General features: G+C 36.9%; 2 protein-coding genes across 3 annotated transcripts in view; both read right to left on the bottom strand.

Annotated features, from left to right (window-relative positions):
• Positions 1-2,271: 2,271 nt before the first annotated feature.
• On the bottom strand, positions 2,272-17,491 carry parp3 (poly (ADP-ribose) polymerase family, member 3). Its single transcript, XM_056253748.1, has 11 exons — positions 17,411-17,491; positions 15,708-15,899; positions 15,431-15,556; positions 15,137-15,316; positions 14,857-15,001; positions 7,190-7,410; positions 6,795-6,950; positions 6,241-6,321; positions 4,669-4,846; positions 2,779-2,922; positions 2,272-2,653 (listed from the first exon to the last, which is right to left on the bottom strand). Exons 2-11 carry the CDS (start codon positions 15,885-15,887, stop codon positions 2,475-2,477), a joined length of 1,590 nt encoding a protein of 529 aa, XP_056109723.1. The 5' UTR covers positions 15,888-15,899; positions 17,411-17,491; the 3' UTR covers positions 2,272-2,474.
• Positions 17,492-18,634: 1,143 nt separating this feature from the next.
• grm2a (glutamate receptor, metabotropic 2a) overlaps positions 18,635-25,053 on the bottom strand; it is a 52,261-nt gene continuing 45,842 nt past the window's right edge. For both annotated transcript variants that reach the window (XM_056253747.1, XM_056253746.1), the window contains 2 exons: positions 19,968-20,145; positions 18,635-19,177 (listed from right to left, as the gene is read on the bottom strand). In XM_056253747.1, the coding sequence (XP_056109722.1) occupies positions 19,104-19,177; positions 19,968-20,145 (252 nt within the window). In that variant the 3' untranslated portion in view covers positions 18,635-19,103. The remainder of the gene's footprint in view (positions 19,178-19,967; positions 20,146-25,053) is intronic.

Raw genomic sequence — 25,053 nt, 5'->3', positions numbered from 1 at the left:
AGTCTCAATGGTGTCAACAGTGCAAATCTTGGGTTATGGACAATGCGAAACATGTATTGTTCTTTGATGAGTCCGTCACTGCCAAGGATTACCGAACCATTCTGGAGGACCATGTGCACCTAATGGTTCAAGCTTTGTACCCTGAAGTTGGTGCAGTGTATCAGCATGATAATGCACCAATACGCACAGCATGACTTGTGACAGAATGGTTTGATGAACTGTTGAACATCTCCCATGGCCTGCACAGTCACCAGATATGAATCTTTTTGAGCCACTTTGGGGTATTTTGGAGGAGCCAGTCAGAAAACATTTTCCTCCACCAGCATCACATAGTGTCCTGGCCCATGGTCATTCCCAAGATGCATTGATGCTGTATTGGCCGCAAAAGGAGGCCCTACACCATACTAATATATTACTGTGGTCTAATGCAGGTGTTTCAGTTTTTATTGTTCAACACCTGTATATATGTATGCATATATATATATATATATGTATAAAACATACAAAAACTATTTTTTTTGTTTCATCTGTCCATAGAACCCGTTCCAAGTTCCAGTAGTGTCAGTTACTTTTCAAACGTTCTATGGACAGATGAAACAAAACAAAAATGAGCTTTTTTGGCAGCAAACCCTTAAGATGGGTTTGGTTCATACAGGGATAAAAATGTACCCCATATGTAAAATGAAATACTCTGCTGTATCTTTAATGCTGTGGGTCTAATTTTCTGCCAGAGGTCCTGGACATCTTGTTCAGATACATGGCATCATGGATTCGATCAAATACCAACAGATAAAAAAATCAAAACCTGACAGCCTCTGCTTGAAATCTTATAATGGGCCGTGGTTGGATCTTCCAACAGGACAGTGATCCAAAAACAAACATCAAAATCAAAACAGAAATGGGTCACTGAGCACAAAACCAAGCATCTGCAATGGCCATCCCAGTCCCTGACCTGAACCCTATAGAAAATGAGTCGGCTGAACTGAAGAGAAGCAGCGCCGACATGGATCTGGGAATCTGAATAATCTGGAGAGATTCTGTATGGAGGAATGGTCTCTGGTCTCTGGTCTCTTGTCAGGTGTTCTCCAAACTCATCCGGCATTATAGGAGAAGACTCAGAGCTGTTATCTTGGAAAAAGGAGGTTGCAAAAAGTATTTAATAAAAGGGGGCAAATAATTGTTCCCAATGTGTTTTGGAGAAAAACATTTATTTCATAATGTGATTTTCCCCCCACTTTCAATTCTTTTACTTCAATAAAAGGTTAGATTTTTAAAAAATAAAATTTCAAAAGGATAAACAATGCAGATTTTTTTTTTTTACAGCCATCTTTGATCATATTTACCAAGGGGGCAAATAATTCTGACCAGTACTGTATTTCTACATATATACTGTCATTGTACTGCTGTCCACTTCAGCTCAGAACAATGTATTTATTGATTATAAATGCACATGTCTAGCAAATTATTAATTTCTATAATGAAAATCTAACTAAAACCTTTGTGAACAGTTTTAACAGATTGCATACAGTGCTGTGGATCTAATGGGACATGTTTAAATAAAACCGTTGCATTTTGACAAGTGACATCTACTGGTTAAAAGGAGAACACAACAGTGCAAGTATATAATTATAATGATTTATTATCTTCAGTTTTTTTCAGTACTAAGCAGTTACATTAACGTTAACTTTACTTCAAAGCTCACCACAACATAAAAGAGAAAAATATATAACAATAGAATTATATCTATTACCTTTGTAGTGCAATATGATTATATAAAGAGCTTCAAACAAATGCTTGATAAAAGAAACATCTGACCAAACAAAAATAAAGGGCCGTATTAGCATTAGACTTCCTTCATAACCCGTGCTTGTATGAGCAGCTTGCATGAACATAAACTTAAAAGAAATTACAATTTTAGAAAAGAAAATACACTCTTAACAAAATTAATTAGGCTTCAGTCATACTTTAGAAATATTTTTTAAATACTCTGTAAAATAAGAGTATTTAATTAAACGGGAAAAATTCCAAAGCTAGAAAAAAGCAATTACAATATTTTATATTCTCTTCATTTTAGCCCTTTTTGAAAATGTTATGCTCTTTAAAATAAAAGGCACATTTATTCAACATTTTTCAAATGTTTAAAGGTGAACATCCTAACTTGTTTTTATGACAGTACAGAAACCCGCAGCGATGTTTCTAATATGAATAACAATAAGTAATGATAGGAAGACATGCAAACCTCACTCAGAGAGAGAGATGGGATAGTGAGCAAACATACCGTAAGGCTGTACCAACCAAAGTTTACAGTACATGAAAAAGATGTAATGTAATAATCAAATATTTCTCAGACATTACAACTAATTAACTCAAACATTCAATGCTTTATACAGTATGTGAACATGAAACCACATACCAGAAGTGCCATTTATAAGAAGCTATATATGTAGATACAGTTCCATGTTTTCAAATCAGCTCTAGTAATAATTGAAGTTCAACTCCAGGAGGTATCGGATGCGACACTGGCTTTCCTTGTAGATGAGATACTCACTGTTATAGAAGGAACTTCCTTCGTACTGCTGCTGTTTTACGGCTTTCCCCTGAGGAACTGCCACCTTTTTACCATCAAACTCAATGAAGACATTTTTCGAGGGATCTGAAGAAAAGAAAAAAAAACTGAGACTGAAATTGCTAAGACCTAATGTTATGCAGATTTTAACAAAAAATGTACAAGTCTATAAAGATAAATGAGTAATGAGTTTGGATTTTATTTGGAAAAACCTGGTTCTTGGCTTCCGCGTGCAATTACGCTGTCATAGCCAGCGGGGGGCTTCCTTAAACTGGAATCATCCTGCGTAATGGTGTACTCTTTTCCCAAAGCAACTTCATTTAGAAACATGATGCCGATGTTGTTGGATGGATGCACTGCAAACACAATGAAGAACTTAAGAAAAATTATTTTAGAGATAAAAAGTGCCTAATTATGTCTACGACAATTTTTCCTGGAAATGGAGGGAACGCAGGGAAATAATTACTAAAAGGTAAGGCTGGGCGATATGGCCTAAAAAAAAATCCCAGATTTTTTCACAAAAAATCCGAATTTCGATTTAAGTAGATTTTTTCCCCCCCTACTTACAATCAATCTGCAGATGCCAAAGAAATTCTTCAAAACAAGTTTTAACTTTATTTTGTTTTGATATTCCTTTCTGGGATTTGATCTGGATTTCCCCCTTGGGGTTAAAGTGCAATCAGAAACAACAAGCCAAAAAGACAAGATGGCAGGCCCTGCCTTTGTAAACAGTGAAAATGTAACATAACATAACGTAACATAACATACAATGATTGGATTGGGATTGGGAGGGGGATGTAAAAAATAAAATAAGTGTATTGTGATTGTCAAAACATTTGGTAACTAAACAGAATTTTATTAAGTTTAGTGACAACACAATGTTTACATGGTACAATGACTGGCATGCTACTGTTTATATTATTGCTCAACACAAATTTCACAATTTCAATTCAATTCTTGTGATTTGATTCTAATCTTGATTCAATATCGATTCCAGTTTGGATAAATATTAGGGACAGTAGATACGTTAATGTGTTATGTTAATTTTTCACCAAAAATATATATATATATCTTCTCAGCTAATGCTGTAAACATACAGAGCCCTGTCAGCTGGTATTATTATTAAAGGTTAAAAATAACATCTCAAATCAAATATAATGCGTTTTTTATAATAACAGCGTTATAATATTTTAATGATATATGTAGGTAAAAATATAATAAATATGTAATATAGTTTAGTCATATTTAGCAAAATACTCCTCTCTATAGCAATTTTTTTAAGTCTAACTAACGTGCTATGGTCATTATGGCTTTCCTGATGTAAATGTAGCGTTACGTGACTGTTCTCCAGCTGTTTTATGGACAGCTTTCCGTGGTTAAAAAACACTCATCGATCAATTTTATTACATTTCGGTAAGTTGAACTGTATCTTTCAAATGACCTATTGATCATTCGTGTTTATTTACTATTAAGAGTAACAGATGATAGGTTCACGTGCCGCTTGAACTGAGATCTCTGTCACGTCACATTTACAAGCGCCAAAACGGTGTTAATTGTTTGAATTTCGTAATTAAATTGTCAGAATCTGAGAGCTGAGAATTTGTTTCATAACAATAGTAACCTTCTCTGTCTTGTCTGTCGGTGTCAGTGTCCTCTTTGCTTCGCGATTTTTCTCAGCGTGAGAAAATGGATGTGTGGCGTGAGAGCGTGTAAAAAGTGACAATTGCGTGAGTCTCACGGTGAATTCGTGAGAGTTGGCAGCCCTAAGGATTCAGTTTGTAAATGTTTTTGGCTGGTGTGCTTGTGCTGCCGCAGTCTTGTCCATTTGCCATGTTGTTTGTGTATCCCTATGGCAAACGTTGAGCCCGTTCGGAACTACGGGAGCTCAGAGGGCAGCGTCGGCGGATGTTAAAGAGAAAACCGATTTTCATTCAAACAAGTCGACGTAAACTACACTTTCGAGTTAATCGATAAAATCGATTTATCGCCCAGCCATTCTACAAGCAACCCTTGCCATTGTGTTGCCATGTTGTATCTAATCAAACTTTATGTGTGTTTATATTGTTCTTTTATACTGATGCAAAGAAGGTCCTGTTTCTCACCATAGCTAGCAGATTTGTTGTTTTCAGAGGCAAAATAGATTCCCCTGCCCACACGTCCACCAGAATGGGGCATAATACGAAGTCCACCCTTCAGAATGGCTGCAACCACAGCCACGCTTGTTCCATGCCAAAGCAGCTTCCGGTTCTCCAATGCATCATTTTCCCTGAAGCGCTCAGCCTACACAAGCAAATGCAAACATGCACGCACATACACAGGATTTAATTAGGATAATAAGACTCAGTAATGAACAGAATTCAACACCCACTGAGGCCGAGTGCTCACTGCTGGTTTAAAATGAAATTAGGAATCTAATGGGAACCTAACAGGAGTTCTAATGGAAAAAATTACTGTGCATTTGCACTTTTTTGACATTTACTGTTACGAGTTTACGGTTTACTTTTATCGTTTACTGCTTACTATGCATAAACTTTTAAAGGTGCAATGTGTAACATTTTTGAGTATCTATTAACAGAAATGCAATATGACATCCATAACTATGTGTTCAGTGGTGTATAAAGAACTTACTTAATAAACCGTAATGTTTTTATTACCTTAGAATGAGGCATTTATATCTACATAGGCGCGGGAATCCCCTTCTATGAAGGTCGCCATATTGTGATGTCATGTTTCTACAGTAGCCGAACGCGAACAAACAGCGCTACAGAGCGCGTTTCGTCACTACCTTGAAAGAGAAGCCGCAGGAAGCTAGAAGAAGCTAGTCATAAACACCGTGAGTAGTGACTTTTCCCTTGTCAGTGGTGTAAATATGTAGTTGGATTGTTTCATGTAACTTAATTCTTCTCCCTCGCTGTGTTATGGCTTTGCTATGTGGGGATAAATGTGCTGGTTAAGTTCGTGAGACAGCTGATTAGTAGGCTACTCTTGTCATTGACCGTAAAACAGTTACAGGAATCACCAACCCGTCGATCTTGGAAGCATTTTAAGTCGATCGAGTTTCCAAAATCAGAGAAAAAAAGCCTATTGTGTGTAGTAAATGGTGTCTAGGAGATGCGGAGGCGCGCGCGCTGTTACAATCACGTCATTTTTGCCACACGCACCTTTGGGCTCATGCGGACGCGTCGAGTTTAAACAAGGCTTTACGCTTTAACGAGCTCAGCCACAGTAACAGCTCATATTAGCCAGCTAAACTTTTACTACCCTGTTAGAAAAAATATATAGTTGCATAGTTTCATGTGGTTCTTCTCCCTCGCTGTGGTTCTTCTCCCTCGCTGTATTATGGGTTTGCTATGTGGGGAGAATGTGCTGGTTACGTTCGTGAGACAATCAGCTGATTACTATTATTATATTATGTATTAAGACCATTGATCCTCACCTGAAACTTTATCCATGATGTGGTTTATAATGGACTGTGGTACAGAAACTTGGTTTACGCTGGCTATTCTCTGCTGTCTCAGACGACGATGTTTGTCCCGTTTTAGCCACCGTAGCTTCTTCGAAAGGGAGGGGTGAGCGGTGGGCTGAGCCCTTAGTGTAAACTCGCAACCGAACCGCTAGATCTCGCTAAAAATCACACACTGCACCTTTAACTTAAATTACGCAATACTATTCACCTCTGTATCTCTGTCAACTTCCCAGACGTCCACTAAAGTGAGTCCTTCGCGTCCAGTGGCATTCAAGTACTTCTCAATTATCTTACATACAAAAAAGAGAGAGAGAAAAGAACTTCTGAGCATACTGCACTTTTTTCAATCCATTTCTTTCTATACATGAATTTCTTTTATCAAGCTTCGTAAATGTCCATAATTGAACTCATAACTTAAAGACTTAAAAAAGCAAAGGTTAAATAATATAAAATCATTCATTATGTTTTTAATATATGTTCATGAAAATCTGGGGATTTTCATTTAAATCTGGAAATTCGGCATTTTAAAAAAATGTTTAAAAGTTGACATTTACAATACATTTCAATATTTACAATTTTGCTATTATAATATTTCTAGGTCATATTCTTCTTAAGTAAGACATTCTGACAAAAAATGTCAGTGTTATGCTGATAATAAACACTGCATCATTTATTATTTTAAAAGTATGATTACCAGATTTAAATTAGATTTTTAATTCCTGATTTCCAATGTGGACTATAAATGTTGCTGTGCATTGAAACCTTATATTCCTTTGATTTCTTATCCAGCAAACTTAGCTTGCATTTCAGAGACTGGAAATTTTGGTCAACTGGATGAGGCACCACATCCTTCATTTCTTCTGTGGCTTTCTCAGATTCAGCTTTAAGACTCTGGGCAACCTCGATGTCTGCAAGAACCTACAAGATACAAGCAAAAGAAAGTTTGGATTTTGGTCACTCTTATCGAGATGGCAAAGCACTCTATATTGGCCATTAAAAACACACACAAGATCAATGTTTATTTTTGAAGCCAAACATTGTATGATTTAACAAATAAACCTATTCTGAGAAATATTCACATTAAAAAGTGTGACAACTAGCCCCTATTTCATGAAACCGAAACATTCTCAGTGCACAGTAACTGCTATGTATCTCACCAAAAGCATCTCCTTCTTTCCCTGAAGAACAGAATCATCAGAGATGATAGGGGGTCTGTTGCGGCCAAAGTTATGAGGAATAATGGTGAAGAATTTGTTGGTGAGTTCTTCTAACTTGTTCCGTTCCCCCTTCTTTATTGCGGCTTCAATCTCCTCCAAAGCCTCAAAGCCTTTGGCTATCTGCTGCTTGCTGAGTTTCCCCAAAGGCATCTTCTTAATGTCTGACAGAGAAATATGTGACACGTGAAACTCCTTCACAAAAAATGGATCGTATCCATCTCCGTCTTACAGATGGAGCTCAGAAAAGTGGTAGATAGGGCTCAAATAGGCCAAACCCCCCTGTGGCTTTCAGAAAGACAATGATCACTCAGGGAAATGAATCAATGAAATTTCATTGAGTTTTTAAAATATTACTTATTTTTCCCAACTATCAAAAACAAGTTATAAAAGAACCACAGTAACATGGCTATTGAAAGGAACAGAAGAACTGGGACTTACAGTGCCCCTATTATGCTTCCTCAGATATTAAAGCTCCAGTCCGTAACTTTTTTAAGTTAAAAATAATCCAAAATAATTATATAAAAAAAAAACGTATTTTGCCAGTGGTCAAAACTATCTGCTTGCCATAGCTAGATTCAAAACGGTTAGCTTGTAATAATGATTTTAATTCCAGTGGTACTGGTGGGTTTCCGCGGGAAATTCGAGCATGTCTTTGCGTCATTACGTCACACCCGTACACATAAAGAAGGAGTTTCGGCTAGCCGGCTATACTGCGCGTGACGAGATGTTTAGATGTATAGGCTTTTCTCGCAGCACTTTACATAATTAAACTTATGGCATCCAGAAATATCCAAACAACAATCATCAGTGTCAACTGGAGATTCAGCAGTTATAAAACCCAAAAGACTGCGTACTTCGGATTTAAGGTGGCTAGAGAAAAAGAAAGAAACCGTCTCATGCGAACACAAGGATTTAAACATCGGCGGGGCTTTTGAAAAGTGCGTGAACTCCGTGTTTTGAAGGGGTTCAAAACGGAAGAAGAGACGGCTTTTTTCTGCTGAACAAGTAAGACACGTAAGTACGTTTTCTTAATTCACACAGTTATGGAGTTTCCTTTGTTGTGCCTTTCTCGTTTTGCTATTATGGAGAATATGAATTCTGAACTACGCAGGTAGCTGCTAACCATAAAACACATTAAATTTAACATTAGTCACGCAATGCTGATGTTGTTAACATGAACAATTTGAGAACAAAGTAGGCTATAATTTGCACGGTTGCTGTAAATCGCGTTGATTAAAGACGAAGCTTATCATGTCGAATGCTTTTTCCCCCTTAGTTGGTCAGAACAAAAATGGATTTTACTTACTTGTTCAGAAGACATTTTCTTATGAAAATTCTTATGTTGGTCAAACTTTCAAAAAGTGAATCTGTGATTCTGTATGACAGTATCCACACAGCGCGGTGACTGACAGCAGCACTCGCCTCAAAGCACTGTGTTCATCCGCGCTGTTTTCATGCCGATTTACAACCCACGTAAAGATAATAATTCCGCGAATCACTGCAGTTACAGATTTCGAACAGAGAGATGGCGACAAAGAGGAAAAGATACGGACTGCAGCTTTAACTTAAATGTAGTGTGTAATTCAGCTGTCTGTGAATGTAAAAGGTGTGCAAAGCTTCAAAGATCAAAGTGCACAACAAATTGAGTTATTGTATCCCCCCCAAAAAAGCAGATTTTGAACTGCCTGAAATGAGTCCTCAGCAATTCCAATATTACTTCCTGCACAAACCTACGTAGTTTTGTATAAAATTTGCATAAAATTTAGCGAGGCCGAATCTTTGATCGAACCGTTTCAGACACTGTGAGAAAAGAAGTGATGCTACAATGAGAAAATTAAAGACCTTGGATGCATGTAAACCTATTGTTGGAGTCCTCAAAAACAAAAAGGAACTTTTAAAATAGCATAATAGGGGACTTTAAGGCCATGTGTCCACCAAAGCTATATGGGGAGGCTGCAGACCTGGAGCCGGCAGATATACGCCCCTGGCAGTTTTACGCCCCTGACAGTTTTACGCCCCTGTTGTTCCTGATGCGTCCAGTAGGGGGATATACTGCGAAATAACATATAAATCGACTCTTACACATTAATAACCCGTCCATAGACATTTTTTGTGTGTTTTGTTCATTTAAATATAAACGTTACAGTGTAGATCTGCACGGATTAAAATGTCTGTAGCTATTCAGTTGGGCTTAACTCTCTTCACTCAGCCTACAGAAGACAAGCCTATGTGTTTTTGTGAATTGAACATTTAAAAATACACAATTGGATCAACTATGTTATGACAAGTATATGACCTACTGCAGTTATAGGCCTATTCACCGTAGGTTGTTATATGGAAGACTGAGTGAAATATGTTGTTGTGAATTTATAGTTACATTTAGATATTAACCAAATTTAGCCCATTAGACATCCAGTACCGTGTAATTAGGGCTGGGCGATAAAACGATAACGATAATTATCGCGATATAATTTTTCTCGATAAAACGATATTAAGAGGTCGATAAATGTTCGATAATGTTTATGCGCCAAAAGCGGAACGAAACTCATTTGAACCGCGCGCGCCTCACGGACCGTTTATCCGCTCGGCTCAAAGTCCAAACGGCAGCGCGAGCGGGAGGCGATATTTTTTTTCACAGGATGATAGGGGAAGACTCATGAATATTCATTAGGGAACTCATCCCTGATTGGACTGATGACCTACCCCCTAACCCCGCCCCTAAACCTACCCGTCACTGGGGGTCTGATGACCTACCCCTAACCCCGCCCCTAAACCTACCCGTCACTGGGGTTAAGACCAATCAGGGATGAGTTCCCTAATGAATATTCATGAGTCTTCCCCTACCATCCTGTGAAAAAAAATATCGCGAGCGGGAGCTCACTAGACTAGAGCAGAGCAGACGCGTTTACTCTGATCGTCTCGCTCACGAGATCCAGTGAGAGAAGCGCTTGAGTTCAGCGAAAAACACAAATGTTTAAAGGCATATGAAACACCGCTGACAAACAGGAGAAACACTGCGCGCAACGATACAGTCAGAATGTGAATTGATACTGAATCCATTTAGCCTACCATGGATTTACTGTAAGGTTAGCCTAGTAATATTAACTGCACCATGAAATGTGGCATATACATATTGAATTGTATAATATTATTAAAGGTGCTCTAAGCGATGTCATGTGTTTTTTAGGTCAAAACATTTTTTGTCACATACAGCAAACATCTCCTCACTATCCGCTGGCTGCCTGTCCCCTGAACACACTGTAAAGAAACGCGATCTCTGTAGACAGCCCATGCTTCACAAACAGCACCAAAAACAAACTGCAGCGACCCGCTCCCCAAAACATAACAAACTGTTCCAGCCAATGACCGACAAGAAGGGTTTGGGGGTGTGGTTTGGGGGGTTAGTGTGCGGATGAGGAGGAGGGAGGGTCTAGCTAGCCTCCGTTTTGTTTGACAATAGTTCGAACGTCAACAAGAAGTGACGTCACCCAGGATCGCTTAGAGAACCTTTAATGTAGACAATGTATTAAATGACTAATGGAATATAATTATAGTATTTAATAATGTATTTAACTGTTAGGCTACTGTTTTTCATACAAATACCATAGAAATCATAAAGTTACATTTTGCCATGATAGTGAGGTGCTATAAGTTAGGCTTTGCCTGGTTTTATCTGTGGTTATCATGATCTAAATGCATGATACTGGATGACCAATGGTTAATTTTAATAAAACTCAAACAGTCAGAATATTACATTTTACCAAATTAAACAGATGTTACTGTTTTTGTTAATGAACATAAATTTAAAAGAGTAGTATTAGCTTGAGTTAGGATGCAGATTTACTGTCAACTCACTGTCAAATATGCATTTCGAGACAAAACATGTAATTTGAATATTGCAGCCTGCACTGCAAACTGCTAAAGAAATATTTTTATATTCAGATATTAATTTTGTTAAGGAAAAATTACAAATATTTGAATGTTCTACCTCAGATTTGTGAAATGTTCACCTGTTTGGCAAGTGTTTGTCATGATATGTTCTGGCAATAAAGAGTTAAAACCACAATTAACGCTCTGGTTTATACAACTTTCACTTAGGAGCAAAAATCTGCCTTTAAACTTGAAAGAAATAAAGATTTGACATTTATCGTGATAATTATCGATATCGACTGATATAAAAAAAATATCGTGATAATTTTTTTGGGCCATATCGCCCAGACCTACGTGTAATCATATGGATCCTTGATTAGCTGTACTATTCTCTATTGGTCGTCATACAGCTACAAAACAGTGTCATACACAGCATTTTATGAAGACAAACACAATGTATCCCTTTTCTAAAATTCCATGACTCCCCTATGGTTTGCCCCTCTTCTTTAACTATTTTTTAAAAGGATATCCATGGTGATTTTATCGTGTGTGTGTGTGTGCAGAATTGATGTCAGGTGTGTGTGGATTGCATCAATTTGCTCCTGATCTTCAATGTACAACGGCACACTTGTTGGTGGAACAATAGTGAAAAAAGTGTCAAGCCACTTTAATTTCTTTTGGCCACCAATGATGGACTGTGCAGAGAAAATTGAAAATTACATTAAAACCACGTCCATGTATGTCTCTGTAAGTTTATTTTGTAAGTCGTAAAAAAAAGATGGGTGTTTAAGTTTAGAGAGAGATTTTCATTTTCTTATAGCTAAAGCAAACACACCTTTATGAGATGCAAGTTAAAAAGAATTTGGTAAAGACAGAGTATGATAAAACCCACATTAAGTGCACATACCCTACATTTTAGTCCGTAAGCTATTTTAAGAAATGATGTTGGAAATAATCAAAATATTTGAGTGAGTGTGCAGTTCAACTCTTTACTTGAGATTTACATACATGTATACAATATGCCTATTATAAATGTGTCTTTTGTGTGTTCACACCATAGACTGTAAAAAAGCAAGTTCATATATTTCCAATATCTACTGTAATGTTGCCCCAGAAACCATGTGGAGTATGTTTTAATGTAAGGAGTAAACAGGGTCTTAACAGAAGAGGCCATCTCACGCAAGCTAAAGACAGGCAACAAAAGAAAATTAAAAAGAAAATGAATTTTAAAGTGAGAAGACTAGGGGCAGCTAAACCTACACGTGGTTAGCTAAGTTTAAGCCAGATAGAACATAAACCTGACCATCAAGAACTTTTTGTCTTTCGAAATAAATTATAGACCCATCCATTGATATAGAAATGAATTGATATCTAGGCTACCTATACCAATAATCGTTTATAAATAATAGGCTAAATGTTGCATCATTGCTAAACAACAATAACTTTAGCAGATTATTTAACTTTTTTGTCAGATTTTCATTCTAACGATAAAAATCTTGATTATAATTATTACTTTGTCTTCTGGGCAAGATTCATCTTCATAAAGACAGAACCATTCAATGATCCTGATTTAAGAATATTCTCCTCTGATATAAAGTCCCCTTTTTCTTCTTTTAAGAAAATATCAAAACCTTTAAACTCAAAGGTTTCTAAAATAAATAATATCATTGAGTCTGTTGTAAACCTTTCATTTTTTATGACAAAATGTAAAATTGTATTGATTTGTGTAGCCTCAATCTCTTTTGATGTCCCCCTTTGTTATTTTTTCTCTTTCTCACTGTTAATGTCTTGTCTCCTTTCATTTGCAACACAAAATAAATAAATTTCTTAATTTAAAAAAAAGAAAGAAGATTATTTACTAACATAACTCAATTCGTGTCGCTGTACAGCCTCCCCCTACTGGACGCGTCAGGAACAACAGGGGCGTAAAACTGTCAGGGGCGTAAAACTGCCAGGGGCGTATATATCTGCCGGCTCCAGGTCTGCAGCCTCCCCTTACTCCACCAAAGTGCTTTATTTTTCCAATTGTTTTTAATGGGAGCGGCGTGTTTTTAAAACACCAGGAGCGTAGCAAGGCACTGAGCGTCTATTTCACGCTGAATCGCTCTGCATTTTTTTACCGGATGCCGAGAGTTGAAGAACGTTCAACTTTGGGTACACAGCGCTCATCACTGTCACTTTTTACCCAGCCGTCCAATCACAGTGGAGGAGGGGCGGGACAAAAACAACACCGACCAATGTCAACAGATGACAAAAACAAGCATAATAGAAAAAAAATATTTAAAACGAGAGCCAGAGCAAATACTTCACATTGTATCAACATTTTTATATAGAAACAATACCGAAAAGAACTATCTGTAAAAATTAGATTCTATAAAATGAGATATTTTGTATCATAGCAGGCAAAGCGTCTAAAGCCTAGTTCACACTACATGATTTTAAAACGTCGGGCTGAACTGTACGGTTCACACTACATGACTTGCTCTCTGTGAAATCAGGAGTGTTCAAGTTGTTGAGCTAGTTCACACCACACGACACAACGTGATTGATCCGCAACAGGAGGTAACGCACTACACGAGTTGACAACAACTCTGTCACCCAACGATTCTATCTTGTCTACAAACCACGTTTTGTCACGAAAAATCACGCGATAAAACGAACCGGAAATGACGTGAAACAGCACGCGCGCCAATACCCGGTGACCTCAACCCATGCCTTGCTCTGATTGGCTGTAGCTCATGACATCACGTGAGGTTGAGTCGTGCGACAGCTCTGGATATCTAGCATGCTAGATATTTTTCTGGGCTCGGCGACGCATCTGCGAGGCGTCTGCGAGCGTCTTTGATGCGTTGTTGGCTCTTTCATACTAACAGATTGGCGAGCGTTCATCGCCCACTAATCCCCCGCGATTTGCTCGCGATAACACCCTGACCTGTCGGCGACCTCAACGATTTGCAAATCGGGCTTAAATCGGGCTTAAAATCATGTAGTGTGAACTAGGCTTTAATGAGAAAAAACGCTCCACTGTCGAAGCGCTCTCAAGTTTGCATAAAATTTAGAGAGGCCGAATCTTTGATCGAACCGTTTCAGACACTGTGAGAAAAGAGGTGATGCTGCAATGAGAAAATTAAAGACCTTGGATGCGTGTTTTTAAAACAATTTGAAACAATTTTTTCTATTATGCTTGTTTTTGTCATCTGTTGACATTGGTCGGTGTTGTTTTTGTCCCACCCCTCCTCCACTGTAATTGGACGGCTGGGTAAAAAGTGACAGTGATGAGCGCTGTGTACCCAAAGTTGAACGTTCTTCAACTCTCGGCATCCGGTAAAAAAATGCAGAGCGATTCAGCGTGAAATAGACGCTCAGTGCCTTGCTACGCTCCTGGTGTTTTAAAAACACGCCGCTCCCATTAAAAACAATTGGAAAAATAAAGCAATTTGGTGGACACATGGCCTTAAAGTCCCCTATTATGCTATTTTAAAAGTTCCTTTTTGTTTTTGAGGACTCCAACAATAGGTTTACATGCATCCAAGGTCTTTAATTTTCTCATTGCAGCATCACCTCTTTTCTCACAGTGTCTGAAACGGTTCGATCAAAGATTCGGCCTCTCTAAATTTTATGCAAATTTTATACAGTCGAAGCGCTCTCAAGCACCCACAGCTAAGTTTTCAGCTGGCTAAAAACGCTTTGGTGGACACACGGCCTAATGATTCAAGGCTATATCCCAATAAACTAACCCAGGTTCATGCTGGACATGGCTTCTTTGAACATGTCATTGTCGAAGATGAATCGGATGAGCCTTTGAGTTGCCTCATCCAACGCACAAGGCAGAACGTGTTGTTCGCTTTTCACCTTCACATCTCCACCGTCTACAGTATCCACCTGCAAGAAACACAAAACATTAGAAACTGTCAAATGTGTTAGTCTTTGGACAATAACAAGGACATAGCTTCAATTAAGGGTGTAATAAAGTAAATTCATTAAATGCTGCAAAAACTGATGAACAAGCTAAATTACCTTCACTTCTGCATCCTGGTCCCCATCTACCTCTATCAATGTGTACTTCCCAGAATGCGAGACAAAGTTTTCTCGATCGCTCCAGTTATTCTTGGTCTTATCTTTGAATTTCTTTTCGAAACACTTAACGGCTGCATCAGCGGTAGATGGACCAGCTAAATTGTTTTGGCCTGACTCTCCCTGAAAACAGTGAAAGACAGGAAAAGTACGTCATCCATTAGAAGCTACAAGAGCATTTATACACATTATGTTGTGACATATTTGATGGACAAAAAAAAAGAGAAAGCAACGTACCACTCTGCCCCATCTTGTCCAGCAATAGTACTTCCCTCCAGACACTAAGACTTGGGTTACATAGAATTTGTTGTTGTTGTTTCCTATGTTAGTTTGGTTTAGCATGCAGTCGTAATCTTCATGAACCTGTTGGTCAGGATCATACAAGATTTTTTTCTGTGATTCAGGGCAAGCAATAATTTGCACGTTCAACTGAAAACTCATAATTCTCAATGAACCAAAGACATCAATGGTAGTTTAAACATGGTCAATTGTTTAACCACTTCTTCGGTCTCACCTCAGCATTTGATAGATGACAGAAGCTGTCAGGGTTCCTCATGGCCTTCACCACCGATCCTGTTGCCTTCAGGGCCTCTTTGGCAGAGGTGAACTTGTCCTTTGGTGGAGCTTCAGGCTCCTCCTTTACCTTCTTCCCTCCAGCTTTGGTGCTTGATGTTGCCCTTCTCTTAGGTGCCATCCTCTTTCCTCTCTGTTCATAATCATATGATGTTTTAAATATAGTATATAAACATTCAATAAACAACTGATCAGCAGTTATGGAGTCAGTTAGGTAAGACATACTACAGCATGCGTTACTTAAAGGGTTAGTTCACCCAAAAATGAAAATTCTGTCAGTAATTACTCACCCTCATGTTGTCCCAACCCCGTAAGACCTTCGTTCATCTTCGGAACACGAATTAAGATATTTTTGATGAAATCTGAGAGCTGGATCACTCCTCCATACTAGTCCATAGGCTTCTTCAGGGATTGAACTTGCCGGCCTCGAAAAGTTATTAAAGACATCGTTAAAATAGTCCAAGTGACTACAGTGGCTCAATCTTAAGTTTATCAAGTGACGAGAATACTTTTTGTGCGCAAAAAAAACGACTTTATTTCAACTATTAATTTCCTTCTCTGTGGGCCTCGAGTCAGTTCACTAGTGTAATAGCGTAAGCTTCTGTTGTTGTACGTCACACGCATCATGCACATGACCAGCGTCGGCCAATAGTGAGCCTACGTGTGACGTAGCTCTACGGAATCACACTACGTTAACTGACTACAGGCCCAAAGAGAAGGAAATGAATAGTTGAAATAAAGTCGTTATTTTAGTTTTTTTTGCGCACAAAAAGTATTCTCGTCGCTTGATAAACTTAAGATTGAGCCACTGTAGTCACTTGGACTATTTTAACGATGTCTTTAATAACTTTTCGAGGCCGGCAAGTTCAATCCCTACAGAAGCCTATGGACTAGTATGGAGGAGTGATCCAGCTCTCAGATTTCATCAAAAATATCGTAATTCGTGTTCCGAAGATGAACGAAGGTCTTACGGGGTTGGAACAACATGAGGGTGAGTAAATACTGACAGAATTTTCATTTTTGGGTGAACTATCCCTTTAATACATTTAAAATTCATTTTAAAATTATTTTAGTTTACTTTTATCACAATTAATTTAAAATATAGGTGAATTTATTTTACCTTTGAGAAATGTGCCACGTGTAACTTCTATAACATGGACAGTTGGACACCTGACAATTTAAGAAAATATACCAGATGTTTCTTTATTTATTGTTATATGTAATCACCATTTTTCAACACACTGTTTAGAAATGGTATGACATCAAATGTTTAAATATGGTAAACAATAAATCAACACAGTCCTGCAGCTACTGCTGAGACATGTGCGGGCATGCTGGAGTTTACTGTAAGTGACGTAGATCTTCATGGCAGCCTATCAGAGGCACTGGAAATGGGTTCATAGAAATTAAGGGGTGCGTCTAGTCAACAATGAGTAACAAATAAACATAATGTGAAATCGCAAGTGTTCAGAAACGCGGCGAGCAATTATGGCGTTAACGCAACCCTTGCGGCGGCTGCTAAAACGTGTGTGTTTAGACGCACACACCACCTGCAGCGCTATAGCTGTAGCAATTCTTACATAGCAATAGAACTGTTAAAATTTATTTGAGATTTTATTATTAGTCAGATAGAATGATACTTACCTGCAAGTGGGGGTGCTGAGAAAGTTTGCAGATTCACTCTCACACTTCGGGACCACTGTTTCGGGCATAGACTGTCTTCAGCCTGACTTCCGTGTTTCTGACACTTTACGTCACACCCCTTCCCTCACATAGGCTATCATTGTTTTTAGATATATTTTTATTTTGAATAACACAAAGTTGCACGTTCTTGTGTATCTTAAAAGGGACATCCTGCTAAAACAAAATGATTTTATTTTTATTTTATTTATTTATGTTTACATTTTTTTTGTATCACATGTTGTTTCAAACACTTTAATAGCCCCACTATAACATAAATAATTTTAGACCAACATCCAACCTTTGTACTTACTAATGTAAGCTATAATGCTGGCTTTGTGCTTGAATGGAAGCAGTTACAAAAATACTCAGTTGTAAAAGTAACTTTATAAAATGAAAATCCTCCAGTGGGACCATGGACACTAGTAGGCCTAATGTTTATAAATGCTAAAAATATTAAGGCAGAAAATGACTGCAGATATAACCATCACACACACACACACACACACACACACAAAAATCTATTTCTCTTTTGTCATTTCACCACCAGTGATTGAGTGTGCAATATATCAATTACCCTGTTCGTAACATGGGTCAGTGATAGCCTGCATATGTGGACAATGGACATTGTTATTATTAAGGATGAAGGATATAAATATAAAGGATATAAAGGATATGATGTTTTGTCTATGAGACATGGTCCTTCAGTAGACTGATGTGTGTGCATTACATTTGTAGTGCAGTAATAGCAGCATTTTGTCTTTTTATTTTTCCTACTGGTTTATTTATCTTTCAACATGGTAGCTAAATGACTTTATGCGCAATGAAATTAGGAACATCATTTATTGCACTTGCAAATCACCTGTATTTTAAAAGGGTCACTCAGGGTATTGTTTTATACAGTGCAACAAATTAGCATTTAACATATAAAAGACAAATTAATATTAAAGCCCAACACTTGCTCATTTTAGTTTAACCTCACCCAATTTGATGTGATGAGCACCTACATCCTCTAGATGGGGACAATGTACAAGTTTCTGTATACCACGAACATTGCATATGAATATTGAATTCTTTTAAAGCTGATGTGTGTCATTTTCTTAATTGTACAAATGTATAATATAATATAATATAATATAATATAATATAATATAATATAATATAATATAATATAATATAATAAAGTTAAAACGACAAGGAGAGCTTGTATTCATATAAAACACATTTTATTTACATAAATTACAAGAAAGCACAAACCAGAATCACCATAAATCTACATTAAAAACATCTTGTATATAATACTTTAAACAGATTTACTATATCTTAACTCCATCTCAAACAATACTTTATTATGGTTTCCATAAAAAGAACAGGTATACAGAGTTTAAACTGGCATCCCACTGATATCATCTAACTAGTCAGAGAGAGAGAGAGAGAGAGAGAGAGAGAGAGAGAGAGAGAGAGAGAGAGAGAGAGAGAGAGAGAGAGAGAGAGAAACAAAATGGGATATTGTACTCACAGCACGTTGAGAACAACATAACAGGCATTCTTTATTCCGAATAGCCTCCTCAACATTAGCAAACACTTGATTTCATGACTAGTGAAGATAAGATTTATCTGCATACTGCATTTGGCAAACAAACAGGAATGCTGTTTCTCAGAGTGACGATGTTGTTGAGTCCACTACCTCTCTGCCATTACATACTGTAGGCACGACGTTGGAGGCCGAGGCTGTAAAGACATTTTCAATAATATAAAGATATCGTAAGTTGCAAATCACAGTGTATCACCATTGCCATTCAATGTTTTCAAGTAGGTGAATCGTATTAAACCATATTTTTATTTTATATATTATTAAAACATTGCATAAATAGAAAAAATACTAAATAGATTTTATATATTTCTTATTTATATTTGAGCTTTTTTGTCATTTTCATTGTTGATTCTCCTTATATTTTTATTACAACATATTATATAGTTTTTGTAATGCAGCAGTATCACAAATACTACCATGATGTAAATTAAATTTTTTACAATTTAAAATATATTTATTAATGTCACATGCCATTACTGAGAATGAGTAGTTTTGCATTACAGTAATGAGAGGAATTGTCTGTCATTATGCAAACAAATATTTACATCATAATGCTAAATATTATTTATTTGTCACTTGATTTTGAGGTGAAATACCCATTTTAAGGGATTCACAATGCACTGCGCTCAGGGATGTGTCAGTGCTACAGTAATATCAATGTAATCCAATAAAGCCAAATATCTGCTCTCACAGGGCCAATGATACTTTATGTTCTGCTCCAATATTACTCTGCCATCATACAGTACTGAATATTTTGATCAATATCTTTCATTTCTAATGTCAGTTATGACATTGCCAATCCATATTTTCGAATATGGGTGACATGAATTGATTAAAATGCTTGATTTAAACAACTGCTGCTGTTGATTGATTATATTGACGATGATGCTGGTATATTAAAGACAGAGATCATAAATGATACTGTACCTTGAGAGAAGCTGGAGCCAGGGCCAGTGGTCACACTGAATCGAGTGGTGGCCACTCTGAGCGTGCTGACGTTCTTCTGGGGCTGGAAGAGGATGATGTGGATCTTGGGAGCGAAGAGGCATCCCAGCACCACTGAACCACTCAGACTCACAGAGATGCACATGGTAGTGGTCTGTACCTGAGAGAGTAGACACAAAAAAGCGATTACATTTACACCGTGATATCACCTGACTGGCTTATTCATATTCAACAGGGATGTTAACATGGGATTGAACTGATTTTTCCATTGAACGCGATTCCAAAAGTGTTGCCAAAGCCTATGCGGCTAAAGATGTATCTTAAAAGGATGAATCCATGCGCAAAGCAGGTGTGTGTGCCGTGTATTGTATAAGCAATCTCATGCATACTAATACAGGTATTAGAGGCATGCATCGCCAAATAACATTTTGATGAGAGAGGGGGTGAATCAACAGGAACCGTTTCTAAGATTTTCACTGTTTTGGCTGAGATGTTTGCTTTGTATCATTGTACATTTTATTTGGCAGATACTTTTATCTAAATTGATGTGCATTCAAGCTATACATTTTTATCAGTATGTGCATTCCCTGGGTTTCAAATCCACGGCCATGCCATTGCTATCCTCTTTCAGTTGGGCAACAAATATTAAAAGCTATATAAACATTAACCTAGCATCGGAGAAACTTCATGGTTCAGCTGCACTGAATTATAGTGAATTATAATTATATTTTCCTCAATACCAAATTAACAAAGAGTACCTTATTCTTTCTTCAGTACAATAGATTTAAAAGTGTTTCTGTGAGCGCGGCAATGCGTCAGGATAAACCAAAAATGCTTTAAATAATGCAGCGTTCAGAGAGCTGTGCCTGGAAAGGTCTTGTATGCTTTCCCAGCAAGCCTGGCTCTTGTCTCCATAAACATGCACTTTTTTATATAGAATATCACACTGAATGAGACATGCTGTAGTCTAATTTTCCTCCATAATTGATCATCATTATTCTTTAACAAAATATCTCCAGAGTGAAAAACTGGTCAAACACGCAGACGAGAACCCAACAGTAAATGGAAATCTGGTTTTCAAAGAGACTCAAAAAATATTACATGGCTCTAGACTTATTTATTTCGACCAATCACGGTATTCTGTAGTTTGTTGTATATTTATAAACTACTGTTGACAAGTTTGGGGTCAGTACGTTTTTGTAATGTTTTTGAAAGTCTCTTCTGTTCACCAATGCTGCATTTATTTGACCAAACATAACAAACATAATATTGTGAAATATTATTACAATGTAAAATAGCTGTTCCCTAAATGAAAATATTTAAAAATGTAATTTATTCCTGTTGGCAAAGCTGAATGTTCAGCATCATTACTCCAGTCTTCAGTGTCCCAATATCCTTCAGAAATCATATGATGATTTGCTGCTCAAGAAACTTTTCTTATTATCAATGTTGATGCTTCATTTTTTTCCGTAATACATTTAATTCAGGAATCTTTGATAAATAGAAAGATCAGCATTTATTTTAAATATAAACCTTTTTCAACATTAATATGTCTTCTGTTACTTTTGATTTAATGCGTCCTTGCTGAATAAAAATATGAATTTCTTAAAGAAAATTGAAAGTTTATACTTTGTTTATTTCCAGGATTTTATTTTGGTTACGCATTTGTGATTTAATGTTTGATTCTGAAGATCAAATATTTATCATATAAATCTTACAAGTAGCATGTGCTTTTTCTTCTGCACATCAATGCTGTAGTTGGTGGGTGAGAAGCAGAAATTATACAACTAAAAATGATATCTGCGGGATGAATGAGGCTGTTGCATTTCCTGTGAGTGTGTGTGGGATTGTGGCGAGGTCTCGGTCTCTAAGGCGCACCTTGCTTTCTGAGAACAGGCCCCAGCTGGGAATCATTCTCCCATGCTCTAACACATCACCACACACACACACACAGGACACACACACACACACGCACACGCACAAACATATATATAAAACGCGGAAACCCTGAACAGAGAATGACATCCTGTCCAATCAGAACTCAAGGAGATTCCCTTCTCTCTCCTGAGGCCTTCTGACTTTTTTCTTTCTGTATCCTTTCGTCTAGTCTTGATGGATGATGTTAGCCTGGCATGCCAGACCTACATCAAGATGTTAGGTCTGGGAACTCATCATTGACAGGGCTCAATCTGATGGGCGGGATAAACGGTTGTCTTTCAAATTCTCTCAGCACGCAATTGGATAGCGCTACAACCAATCAGAGCAACGAAGAAGGGGACGTAGTCAGCGGAGCAAGTTGATATACCGTATTAAACTTTTACCGTATCCAGTCCATAGCTGTCAACATTGAACATTGAAAATAAGGGAGATTTCCAGGAATCCATCCCCAAAATAAGGGATTTTTTTTGTTTTTTACACGACCCACAAACTTTAAAAATAAAACACTAATCATTAAAAGTCTAAAGAGTTTATAACTAGCCTATGTGTGAGAGAGAAAGAGACAGTATGTGTGTGTGTGTGTGTGTGTGTGTGTGTGTGTGTGTGTGTGTGTGTGTGTGTGTGTGTGTGTGTGTGTGTGTGTGTGTGTGTGTGTGTGTGTGTGTGTGTGTGTGTGTGTGTGTGTGTGTGTGTGTGTGTGTGTGTGTGTGTGTGTGTGTGTGTGTGTGTGTGTGTGAGAGAATGACCGTCGCAACTCTGCCGTCATTGTGTTAAGCCCGCCCACCAACTCTATACACGATGTGATTGGCCTGACCAGTTTTTGGTTTTTCCAGCTAAAACGTCTATGGAGAGTTGCTAGACCACACTGGCAGCGAAATGATTTTTGCTGCCGCTAGGGTGCGTCTAGATTTCTAGGCTAGGATGATGTAGAACTGACCCTTACAGAAGCCCCCTACAGCCATAACATATCCTGATCATGTTTCTGTCCTCTTTTTTTGCTCACTGGAGCATCCAAATGCCATGTACAACGGCCGTTTTAACCAGCAGTGCTGGCGATATGCACCAGTGCAGTTAGACTATTCTGGATACACATATATAAAAATCATATATGGCAACTAAGTTTGTGTTGCACTGTAACTCTTTGATTGAATTTTGACCAATCAAGGTGTAATGTTACTTCCAAATGTGTGAAAATAAATAACAAAAAAAATAAAAAAAATAATAATAATAAATAACTAATATTAATAATAATTAAGAAGAAGAATTATAATAAAAAAATCAGCATTCAAAAATATTTGTTTAGAAGTTTGTGTTGCACTGTGACCCTTTAATTCACAACAGTGGAATCAGGGTCTGACGTTACTTCCAAATCACCATGGGTGATGAAATAAATAAATAAATAAATAAATAAGCATTAAAACCTTTGGAAATGATTATATTATTGTTTTTGAAAATAAACATTAGGACTTTTTCTTTTTTTCTTTTTCTTATAATAATGCATGCATCAAAGTGTTAAAACTGTAAAGAAAAAAAAAATAGTTGTCAAATGTAAGAGTGTTTAATGGCGTCTGTCCTGAGGCACTTGACTGAAGGATACTCAGACCAATTGAATAGCATGTTTTCATAGGCTAGTAATTCGCCAGGAAGAAAGATCCCCACTTTCTTTGTTCTACACTGAACAGCTTTTGAGCCACATGAAATGTGAGCTTCTCCTTTCATCAGTGCAAAAGACAGGGGATCAAAGAGATTTTTCTATCTGCCATCTGAATTGGCAGGTATGGTAACAAAAAAAATCAATCAGGCAAACTCTCAGTCTCGCGCTCTCAGGGAAATTGTATATATGCTAAAAATAAAGGATAAAGTCAGTGTCGGGAAGTGATTAAGGGTTATAAGAGAAGCTCATTATCTAAATGTTGAAAAATATTCCATGCTGTCATTGTGTGTGCAGTGTGATTTGAGACAGCCCCTCTGATATCTTTTCCCAGAGGAGAGCCGGTAATATCCCCCCGGCACAAGATTTACTTCTCAAAGAAATCACATTGTTATACAGAACACTCAAGCACGGCATTCATTAACAATATGTCAGAACTTCAGAAGACTATAGCATTGCCAAATCTCAACTATGTTGAGCATAAATTACATTTAAAGATATGTTCAGAGAAACTATACTATGTAAACTATGTAAAATTATATTGTGGTCCTCACATACAAGATTAAAAACCATACCTGTATACCACTATATCTGTACCACTCGTTCTTGCAATTAAAAAAAGAAAAAAATCTAAATGATTTCGCATAATTCAAAGTCAACTAACAATCATTCATTCATTTGTTCATTTGTTCATTCGTTCATTCGTTTGTTCATTCGTTCATTCATTCATTTTTGTTTTTGCTACTGGTCCTGGTCTTATTTTGCACAATTCATCAGAGCACTTTCCAAACATGTACACATTCAAAAGATTGTTAAGATGTTCAGATAGCTGTTGAAAATGCAAAGATTGTGCTAATGCAAGTGACAAGTAATATCTTACTTGTTTATTAAATTGGCATGTTAAATAACATTTACATTTAGCATGTGCTACGTATGCGAGTTGTGGGTTGAACTGAAATAAATAAGATTACAAATCAAGTACTTGGATTCAACTTAAAATTTTGTGTTTTTGTTACAAATTATTAAGTTCCTCTAATTCAATGTAGTTTTTTTGGTTGAATATATGGTTGAATTGTAATAACTCAAAAAGATTGATGCAAACTGTTAAAGTAAATCTTTTTTTTTTTGAGGCAATACACAATTTTTTAGAATGTAGCAAGTTCAACAGAACAGATTTTTTTCAAATAAAAATCTTTTGTAACATTATAAATGGCTTAATGATATAATATATAATATAATATAATATAATATAATATAATATAATGTAATGTAATATAATATAGTATAATATAATATAATATAATATAATATAATATAATATAATATAATATAATATAATATAATATAATATAATATAATATAATATAATATAATAATTGGCTCTATCTCTGAAATGACTTTCTGTTTTGGCCTGACGCCACAAATCCCTCTTAGTTTCAATGCTTCTGTTCTACAATACTTTTCACAATAACTGAATGA

Source organism: Rhinichthys klamathensis, unplaced genomic scaffold (genome assembly GCF_029890125.1).
Source record: "Rhinichthys klamathensis goyatoka isolate OS25496 unplaced genomic scaffold, OSU_Roscu_1.1 h1tg000109l_1, whole genome shotgun sequence".
Taxonomy (NCBI): domain Eukaryota; kingdom Metazoa; phylum Chordata; class Actinopteri; order Cypriniformes; family Leuciscidae; genus Rhinichthys; species Rhinichthys klamathensis.
Note: the sequence above shows the minus strand (reverse complement) of the source record. Positions and strands in the feature narration are given on the sequence as shown.